The sequence below is a fragment of the Monodon monoceros genome, unplaced genomic scaffold (genome assembly GCF_005190385.1).
Source record: "Monodon monoceros isolate NGI ecotype Baffin Bay Population unplaced genomic scaffold, NGI_Narwhal_1 Super_Scaffold_2, whole genome shotgun sequence".
NCBI classification, from domain to species: Eukaryota; Metazoa; Chordata; class Mammalia; order Artiodactyla; family Monodontidae; genus Monodon; species Monodon monoceros.
Window position 1 is genome coordinate 104,467,332 of NW_021703776.1, and position 10,886 is coordinate 104,478,217.

The following is a 10,886-nucleotide window of genomic DNA, read 5'->3' on the forward strand; positions in this document are numbered from 1 at the left end:
GAAAAGCAACTCAGCTGATAAAGAGTTTAAAATAATGGTCATAAAGAAGCTCACTGAACCCAGAAGAAGCATGGATGAACACAGCCGGAACTTAACAAAGGGACAGAAGTTATAAGAAAGTACCAAACAGAAGTTATAACTGAACAGAAAAACGCACTAGAGGGTTTCAACAGCAGACCAGATAAGGCAGAAGACGAGTCAGCAGCTGGAAGACAAAGCAGTGGGACTCAGGGCAGCAAAGCAAAGAAGAACTTAAAAAGGGAAGACATTTTAAAAGACCTTTGGGAAAACATCAAGCGAGATAACATTTGCTTTATGGGGACCCCAGAAGGAGAAGAGAGAGAGAGAAAGGGCCAGAAAAATTATTAGAAGAAATAGTGGCTGAAAAGTTCCCTAATCTGGGGAAGGGAACAGACATCCAGGTCCCGGAAGCCCAGAGGGTTCTGAAGAAGATGAACCCAAAGAGACACATACCAAGACACATTATAATTAAAATGGTAAAAGTTAAGGATAAAGGGAATCCTAAAAGCAGCAAGAGAAAAACAACTTGTTCCATACAAGGGAACCCCCGTGAGGCTATCAGCAGATATTTTAGCAGCAAGTTTGCAGACCAGAAAGAAGTGGCATGACATATTCAAAGAGCTGAAAGGAAAAAACTTCCAACCAAGAATTCTCTACCCAGCAAGGTCATCATTCCTTTTTCATGGATTAGAAAAATTAATATTGTGACGATGTCAATACTACCCCAAGCAATTTACAGGTTCACTGCAATCTCTATCAGAATTCCAATGGCATACTTCACAGAATTACAACAAATCATTCTAAAACCTGTAAAACCACAGAAGACCCTGAATATCCAAAACAATATTGAGAAAGAAGAACAAAGCTGAAGGCATCAAGCTCCCCGACTTCAGACTATACTACAAAGCCTCAGTTATAAAAACAGCATGGTACTGCACAAAAACACACACATAGATCAATGGAACAGAACTGAGAACCCAGCAATAAGCCCACACTTATATGGTCAATTAATCTACAACAGGTGAGGCAAGAATACACAATGGAGAAAACGCAGTCTCTTCAATAGTGTTGGGAAAACTGAACAGCCACATGTAAAAGAACGAAACCAGACTACCATCTTACACCGTACACAAAAATTAACTTAAAATGAATGAAAGACTTGAATGTAAGACCTGAAACCATGAAATTCCTAGAAGAAAACATACACAGCAACCTCACTGACATGGATCTTAGAGATGTTTTTGTGGACCTGACACCAAAAGCAAGGGAAGCAAATGCAAAACATAAACAAATGGGGCTACATCAAACTAAAAAGCTTCTGCACAGCAAAGAAAACCATCATCAAAATGAAAAGGCACCCTACTGAATGGGAGAAGAGACCTGAAAAGCATATAATAACAAGGGGCTAATATCCAAGATATAAAAAGAACTCATACAACTCAACGACAAAAAGCCAAAAACCTGATTAAAAAATGGGCTGAGGATCTGAATAGACATTTTTCAAGGAAGACATACAGATGGCCAACAGGCACGTGAAAAGATCCTCAACATCACTCATCATCAGAGAAGTGCAAAGCAAAACCACAATGAGGTATCACCTCATTGACATCACCTGTCAGAATAGCTATTATTGAAAAGACAAGAAATAACAAATGTTGGACAGAATGTGGAGAAAAGGGAACCCTCGTGCACTATTGGTGGGAATGTAAATTGGTGCAGCCACTTCGGAAAAGAGTACGGAGATTTCTCAAGAAATTACCACCTAACCTGTTAGCACCCTACCAAGAGTGCTGCCACCCCTGCACCTCAGCAGGGCTCACAACCAGTCAGGCGATAACCCCACCCGCCAGCGCCCCTCCACAACCCTGACCTCACCACAACAGGAGGGCACCTGACCTCACCACAACAGGAGGGCAGGTGCCCCACACGGGCACACCCCTTGAGCCCCAGGCTCCGGTGGCCAGTGGGATTGCACCTCTGAGCCCCACAGGATGTCTCCTACAAAAGCCACTCCTCAAGACTGGGAGAGGTAGCTGATACACCTAACACAGAGAAACAGACACAGAGAATTAGGCAAAATAAGGAGACAAAGGAACATGTTCCAATCAAAAGGACGAGACATAAACCTCTGAAAAAGAACTAAATGAAAGAGAGAAAAGCAACTCAGCTGATAAAGAGTTTAAAATAATGGTCATAAAGATGCTCACTGAACCCAGAAGAAGCATGGATGAACACAGCCGGAACTTAACAAAGGGACAGAAATGATAAGAAGTACCATATGATCTAGCAATTCCACTCTTGTGTACTTATCCAAAGAAAACAAAAACACTAATTCAAAAAGATATATGCACCCCCATGTTCATTGCAATAGCCAAGATATGGAAGCATCCTAACTATCCATCAACAGATGAATGGATAAAGAAGATGTGGTGGGACTTCCCTAGCGGTCCGGTGGTGAAGACTTCACCTTCCAATGCAGGGGGCGCAGGTTTGATCCCTGGGAGGGGAACTAAGGTCCCACATGCCTCAGGGCCAAAGAACCGAAACATAAAACAGAAGCAATATTGTAGCAAATTCAGTAAAGACTTAAAAAAAAAGGTCCACATCAAAAAAAAACTTAAAAAAAAAAAGATGTGGTACATACATATATACAATGGAATATTACTCAGTCGTGAAAAAGAATGAAATTCTGCCATTTGCTACAACATGGATGGACCTAGAGGGTATTAAGCTAGTGAAATAAGTTGGACAGAGAAAGACAAATACTGTATGATTTCACTCATATGTGGAATCTAAAATAGAGAAACAACATAAAGCAAAACCTCATAGATACAGGGAACAGATTAGTGATTACCAGAGAGGAAGGGGTTGATGGGGGCAAGATGGGTGAAGAGGTCAGCTGTATGGAGATGGATGGTAATTAGACCTTTGATGGTGATCACTCTGTAGTGTATACAGATGTCAAACTAAAACGTTGTACACCTGAAACAATATTTTTTTTTTAAAAAAATGATACAAGGGAATAAAAGAGGGAGGAGAAAGCTTTTGTAGTTTAAAAGGCGCTTAACAGGTACGTCCACCAATTCAGTGGACCGTCTTCGGATACTGCCTTCAAAGAACCGACTGTAAAGAAAATTTACAAGTGAGAAATTTAAACACAGATTAGATACTTGGTGATATGAAGACATTAGTATGAAGTTTAACATGGGATAAAGCTGTTTGGTTAGGTTTATTCAAGAGTCGTATCTCTGGCAGTGCAATACTGAAGTGTGACAGGTGAAACCTGACAGCGTCCGATTGAATCTGTCAGCGTAGGGGAGGAGGGGGTCACAGAAGTAGCGAGAGTAACCCAGCAATGCATGTGTGGGCGTTCATCCTACAAGTCTCTCTGTTTGCTCTGAGGCTAACATTTTACGTGACTCTTTAAAGCATATAGCGCAGCTGGGAAGACAATATATATAAAAAGATAACCCACATTGCAACGTAGCCCAGGAGAAAACGCCAACCAAATGATGCCGCTAATAAGGGTCACTGGAGAGCGGAGAGAGCATCTTCAGAGGATGTTCCCCGAAGAGCCCCACCAGAGCGGCCCCGATCAAGCCTCCACTTATAGACAGGGAGCGTGAATGGGAACGGACACTCAATATTTTTTTAAGCTGTTACCTGCTTCATGTTATTATTTGTATATCTTCAAAGGAGAAGTCATATTTTATCAAAATCGCACTTTATATTTTACGGTCTTAGGGAAAGGCTGTTAGAAAACAGATGAGGCCCTTGGGCATCTCACAGAGGCTAGGACCGGCCAACAGCCCTCCTCCCGTGGGGTGACCACAGCCGGGGTGACTCACATCAAGGGCCGAAGTGGCGGCCTCGAGGGCTGGTCACTTCAAGGGCCCAAGTACACTCATGGCACTGGGGGCAGCGTTCGTTTCAGGCCGGTCTCATGGGGACCAGCAAACACCCATAAACCAAGGAGCTGGGCATGAGTCTGACCACAGGAGTGGAGAGGCGGAGACAAAAGGAAAGGGCAGTGGACTCCGAAGTCGTTTATATTCAATTTACCAAACGCTGGGCGGGGCCAGCTTTGGCCTGTGAGTCGTATTCCCTCATCATCTCCACCAATAAAGTCATGAAATAGCGAGACTGTCGGGGCAGCGAGAACTGAACGCGGAGGGCGTCTCCCCCAGGAGATCCGAAGGTCCCTCCGCCGCAGGCACTGGCCGCCTGAGTCCCCGCGACCCAGGAGCAGGACCAGGACGGACGGCCCCTCCCACCCCTCGGCCTCTGTCCACTCTATGGCGGAGCCTGGTGCGCACGTGGAGAGAGCCTCGGAGGCCCGGCCTGGGCAGCCGCCTGAGAGGCAGAAACAAGCCGACGACAAGCACGCAAAGGGCACTTACCGTCTTCCGTGCCCAAGGCGTCCCTGGGGTCCGGAGGCGAGGGCCATTTCTGGGGGGCCGCCGGTGCCGAAAGGACCCTGGGCTCTTGCCAGGGTGCGCGCACGAGCTTGCGGGTTGCGGGGTCGCCGTCCCTGGGGGGCGCGGGGGGCTTCCGGGCCGCGTAGGCACCCAGTGCGGCGACCAGACTCTGCCTGTCCGCACCGCCGGCCACCTTGGGGCTGAGCTCGTCGGGCTGGAGCCTGCGGAGCGTGCGCAGCGGGCGGTCCCCGGGGAAATCGGCCCGGGACGCGGGGGCATAGGTCAGGGCGGACGTCCGGGCCACGAAGGTCAGCACGCTGTCGGCCGGGGGGTCCTCACCCTGCAGGGGCCGGGGGACAAACAGCAGGTGAGCACCCATTGACGGGCAGGCCCTGAAGTGGCACCGGGTCTGGACCTCCGGGCGCTAAACAGCACCAGGCACCCGGAACGCGCACCCCAAACAGGCACCACAGATTAATTCACGGATGGGCCGGGTCCCACGTCCACATTCCTCCCACGGTGTCTTTTTCGTAACAGCTTTATTGAAATACAGTTCACACGCCATGAGATTCACCCCATTCAGTGTTTTTAGCAGATCCGCAGAGCAGTGCAAACATCGCCTGATACGGAACCCTCTATCACCCCATTCCTCCTCCCCCGGCCCCAGGCAACTGCTCATCTACCTCCTTCTCCATGACTTTGCCTATTTTGGGGCATTTCACGTAAACAGAATCACAATGGGGCCTTTGTGTCTGGCTTCTTTCGATGAGCATGATTATTCCAAGGTGCATCCGTGTTGTAGCATGTTGGTGCCAAATTCCTTTTGATGACTGAAAATTATTGATTAAGGACAGAGCACATTTTGGTTTCTTCATTCCTCAGCTGGTGAACATCTGGGTTGTTTCCATTTGGGGGCCATTATGAATAACGCTGCTGTGAACCTTCGTGTACAAGTCTCTGTGTGGACCTGTTTTCATGTCTCCCGGGCACGTGCCTGGGAGTGGGGTGCTGGGCAGTGGCCAGCTCTGCATGAACTGTCCGGGAGCCGCCAAAACATGTTCCCGCGAGGCTGCACCACTATCACCGTGCCGGCAGCGTGTGAGGGCTCCATTTCTCTTCTTACTCGTTTTTATTTTATAGTACAGCTGTCTTCCTTCGACATAGCCATGCACTGGTGTGTACTGTAACTCCACAGAGTAGCTTCCCCCGCGACGGACTCTCTCCTTTGTCTGATGGTTTTTATTTCACTCCAGCTCCTGTCTTTACTGATCACTTAAATCCCTTTTACATCCATCCAATCCTTTTTACAGCGATATTCTGGCCGGTGAAGGTGCCAGGGCCTCTTGTTTTACACATGATGTCGAATCCATGGCCTTTTCCTCAGCCTCCACCCACTTTGCCTCCTCACTCATTTAGTAAACGTTCCCCTGACATGATCTCATCACACTTTGTTTTGCCCACTAGACAAAACAAGGCCCAGTTTCCTCATGTCTGGGACAGCTGTAAAAACGTTAGAAATCTCAATATTCTGCCTCTGACGACGGCACCGTCAGAATTTCATGGACAAACAGTAATTTCCCACTCGGAGATGACTTCAGGGCTGCTTTCATGGTTTTTCTCCGGGTGCAGGGACCATAAACTTTTAAAATCTTGCCCGTTCACATTTTCTACATGCACCTCCCTTGGGGCACAAATCAGTGTTTAGTCAGTGGGTACACACTTGGGGATCTAGTTAAGATGTGCAGCCATCACTGAATTTAAGGCAGTGGCTCAGACTCCCAAATCTGTCTATTTTAAAAATATCTGTGTTCAGCCTTGCAGGACAGCTTTTCACGTAGCCAGCCTGAAGCAGGAAGCTGGGGTTGACATGGTGCTACTTTCCGTTCTCACATATGAGCGTGGGCAGGTCACCTGACCTCTTGACACTCGGTTTTCTCCTGTCAGAGGAGACTGGCCATTATCTCCAAGATTGTTTTTAGTTCTAAATGATGTGATTTTAGTTGTCATCCAAATTGTATAATTTTGTTCAAGTGCTGGCTGAAATCAACTGCTTTTCCTTTAGAAGAGAAAAAGTAAGATTCATGAGAGAGAGAAAGAGAGAGGGGATGCCTCCACAACAAGTAGCCCCTCCAGCAGTCTTGCACAAATTGGGTGTGTAAGTGTCAATCTTAAGTTCAGCCTGAACTTCCGTGGAGAAAGGCTGTCTCTGAACACCTGGTCGGGCCCCAGCTCTGGAGGCTGGGACGGCCTCCGGGAGCCTCATTACGGTGCCACGAGCACTGACCCTCTTTGCTGGAATGCACCTTCTACTCAAAGGGCCTTTCATTAGAGTCGAGTGGAGAGCTTGGGGGGCGGACGCAGCAGGCTGCACACAGCGCAGACAATCAGTGCTGCGTGTGATCCGTGCAGTGGACCGGGGTAAACAATCTGCGTGAGGTCTTTTATGCTCTGAGCCAAATTAAGGTGAAGAGGGAAAAGGAATATTTCAGCAGGCAGACTGTAAAAGTAATAATTTAAAAAAAACTTCAGTTTTCACAGGTGACCCCAGGTCGTCTGAGAGTGGGAGAGCTTAGCGCGGCCCCGGGTGAGGGTGCCCAGGTCACCCAGAGCCTGGGGGCGGGGGGAGCAGCGAGGAGGGTATCCTCTCGGTCGCTGCCTCTTTGAGGCTTCCTATCCGGACGCAGTGAGCACGTAGAGGGAGCTGGCCTCTGGGCAAGGCCGCCGGGCTTGGGTCTCACCTCTGCTGCTTAGTGACCTTTGCCTTGACGAGTTATTTAGCCTCTAAGTCACCTGTAAAATGGGGATGATGGGCGTAGCACCTGGCACAGAAGCGCTAGTAGCTCCTACTTACTAGTGGCTTACCGCTAGCCTACTAACAGCTAGTGGTGTCACTCACTCGCCCGTGTCACACCCGCATTTCCTTTAGAGCAGTGGGGACCTGAGCACCAGCCCTGAGGGAGCCATCCAAGTGGACTCTGTCCCACCTCTGGGTCTAAAATTCTACAACCATTTTCAACCCCCTATTCTGAAGACGTTTTAAACCTCAGTCCAACAAACCTACGATGTCCAATTTCCTAAGATAATGCTGAGTAAGTGCTATGACTGCAGTTGCCCAAATCTGGAGATTGGCAACCTGTGGAAAGCATGAGGACTGGCTGGTACAGCCACTTCCGGCCTGTTAACCCTTCATACTGTGTGTCATCCCAGTCTAGTTTGGGTGTCGCTGGTGTGGTCTGCGTCGCATGTGTGAAGCAGCTGAGAACTGCTGCCAACCTTCCTGGAATGTACCCTGGGACGACATTCCTCAGCCCATGGTGTTCCACACGAGACGGCGCAGATCCACTCCCTGCACATCCCACAAGGGTCTGCTGAGTAAACCAAGGGGACAGGAGGCTCGGTTGGGAGACTGGCCCAGTGCTGTCAGCACAGCTCTGTGTGACCTTCAGAACTTTCTAACCTCTCTGAGCTCCACTTTTGCCCCTACAAAACTGGGCGGGGCGGGGGAATCCTTTTTTTCTTGAAGCAGTTGTATTAGGGAGAGTACAGGTACCTAGCTCAGCACATGGCTCAGAGGAGGGCACTGGATAAATGGTAGCATCAGCATCATTGCTACCAAGCGTCGCCACCACCAGCAGCATCACAGCCACTAGTGCTGCTGTGTGCTGAGCTCTGGACCACATTCTACGTTCTCCAGGGGAAGAATGCCTCCAACATGGACCTGTCCTCAAACAGCCTGCAGACTGAAATGGGAGTTAAGTCATAGACATTAGTAACTATAATGGAAAGTATATCAAAGAGGTTTGGGGATACGGAGTTTGGAAGGAAGTGACCATAATCAGCTGGGGAAATCAGGGCAGCTTCCTGGAGCCAGGTGACACCCTTCCTAGAGCCACAACTTGCATCACATCCCCTGCCTGCGTGGCTCCCAGCCGTGCCAGGGCCTGGGTACTAGAGCTGAAAGTCAGGGCCCCTTCCTCTCATGGAGATACACCTGCCCAGTCCCAGATTGCACAATTATGAGTTCCGATGGCAGGCCCTCCGAGTCCCACTTGCCAGCGAACACTGAGTGGATGAGACTTTTGCCTGTACATTAGTCACTCGTGCTCATCAAATATTCTCTTGTGCCAAGGATCCAGAACAAATTAGGAAACCCCAATTGAGCCATCTTTTGACCACAGAGCAAACATTTCCTCCAGTTTGTCTCACAGCCCGAAGGCAGCGCTGACAAGCACATTGATCAAGACACACTTGCTGCCGGCGTGACAGAGCACACGGCGGTGGGGCTGTCCACAGGCTTCCTAATGAGACGGCCCCGTGATGCCGTTGGAGGCGGCAAGATTGGGGGGCTGGGGGTGGGTCTCGGCAACCCTCACGTCCGGCTCATTAACGGAGAGTTGGGGTTAGACTGCTCTGCCTTGTTGGGCTCGGGCCGTAGAGGGTGATTCTGGCAAAAGCTGGTCTGTCTCCACACAGTGGGAAGCCGTCAGTGCTCAGTCCTGTTCAGGCTCTCAGCTACCCGCCCACGTTCAGGGGCAGTAGATTGGAGGTGTGATTCTTACTGACAGCACTGTCCCCAGGACAAAAACATTTCTGCATTCAGAGGAGCCTCACACTGGTCTACCTTTGACCACGACAGCTACGCTATCTGCTGCTCAGATACAGAACTATCAGTTAGAAAAATCAGTCCCCAGTTTCTAGGGTTCACAAAATCTGAGGCTGAAGAGGTGTTAAGTTCTAAACCACAGGATCAATGAATTTTGCAGAAGGTTCACAGCAGTACAAAGTGTGGATGTTAAGTTACGGATATCTGCAAACGATGCTCCATTACGTAGCTTGGAACTAGTCTACAGAGACGGCTGACGACAGGACGCGCGCGTTGGTTCTCGTCTCCCCGTGGCACTACCTTCTTGCTGCATCACCTCTGCTTCACTGGGCGCTCCTCCCGCTTTGCACTTTGTCCTTTGCGGCAGCTGCACCCCACACCCTCATGCCCGCAAGCAGAGGTAAAGGGAATGGACTGAGGGAGAGCTGCAGTCCGCTCTTCTGTCCAGCCCGGGTGAGCACGAGGCGTGGGGTTGCAGGTCAGCTGCCTGCAGCGTCCACCCGGAGGACCTCAGGATAACCATCCCACGTGGGTGGTGTGTTCTGAGTGCCAGCGCCAGGCCATTCTTTGGCTTCATGTGTTTTTACTTCTTTTTGACCCTCTCAACAGACGTGACATTTTGGTGTCTGCAGACTCCTCATTTTGTGGGTAAGGAGACAGGATCTCTGGTGAGTAGAAGCAGAGCTGGATGTGGCCCCAGGCCTGGCTTCAGGCAGTGCCACAGAGAAGCAGGCCCATCCTGCAGGCTGGCTGACGGAAAACGCAGAACTGTGCTCAACTGGCTTCCAAGAAGGCAACTTGGGGACCTTCTTTTTGGCTTAAAAAACAAACATGAAAAAGTTGAACAAGAATTCCACCAATTAAGCATCTGAAAGTGAACATTTCACTCTGTTTCAGCCTCCGTTTCCCTCTGTAAACGGAGGTGTCACGTCTATAGGACAGTTTGGGGGAAACTGCCACCCTAGCACTGCCGAGTCCCCCACACGTGATCATGGTGTGTATCTCCACGAACGTAGGTCTTCTTTAATTACTCTCAATGTTTCAAAATTTTCAACGTTTAAAGCCTTACACATATTTTTGTTAGATTATGTCTAGTTGTTTCATAATATTTGATGCTATTACAAATGATATTTTTATAATTCCAATACCTAATTGACGTTTGTATATTTGTATATTTATTTGTATATTTACTCTGCATTCCACAGCATTTCCACACTCACTTATTCGTCTTAGTAGCTTTTTCGTAGATTCCACCAAATTTTCTACAAAGATGATCACGTAATCTGGATGCCTTTTATTCCTTTTTCTTGCTTTATTGCACGAGCTAGGCCCTCCAGGGCAATGTTGCACAGAAGAGGTAAAAGCAGACATCCTTGTGGAATTCCAGATCTGAAGTAGAAAGCATTCATTCTTCCTCATTCAGTATGGTGTTAGCTGTAGGTCTCTATCATGATGTTGGCTTTTGTCAAGTGCTTTTACTTTTGAGACTATCATATAGCTTTTCTCTTCCTTGTTAATATGGTAAGTTGTACTGATTAATTTTCAGATGTAACCAGCCCTGCATTTCTGGAATAAATCTCCCTTGATCATGATGTATTATTATTTTTTTATATTGTTGGATTTGATTTGTCTAGAAATTTTGTTTCTGTATTTCTGAGATAATCATCTATAGTTTTCTCTTCTTTAATATCTTTCTCTGTATGATTTTGATGCTTTGACATTTGTTGAGACTTACTTTACGGCTCAGCACATGATCCATCTTGGGAAATACTCTATGTGTACTTGAAAATAATGTGTATTCAGTGGTTTTTAGGTGTATCATTCTATAAATATCAATTAGGTTA

At 48.1% G+C, this 10,886-nt stretch overlaps 1 protein-coding gene across 1 annotated transcript in view; it reads right to left on the minus strand.

Annotated features, from left to right (window-relative positions):
• Positions 1-10,886, minus strand: part of PTPRN2 (protein tyrosine phosphatase receptor type N2) — a 529,168-nt gene that overhangs the window by 443,560 nt on the left and 74,722 nt on the right. Inside the window, exon 5 of the mRNA XM_029234487.1 lies at positions 4,422-4,779. Within this exon, the coding sequence (XP_029090320.1) occupies positions 4,422-4,779 (358 nt within the window). The remainder of the gene's footprint in view (positions 1-4,421; positions 4,780-10,886) is intronic.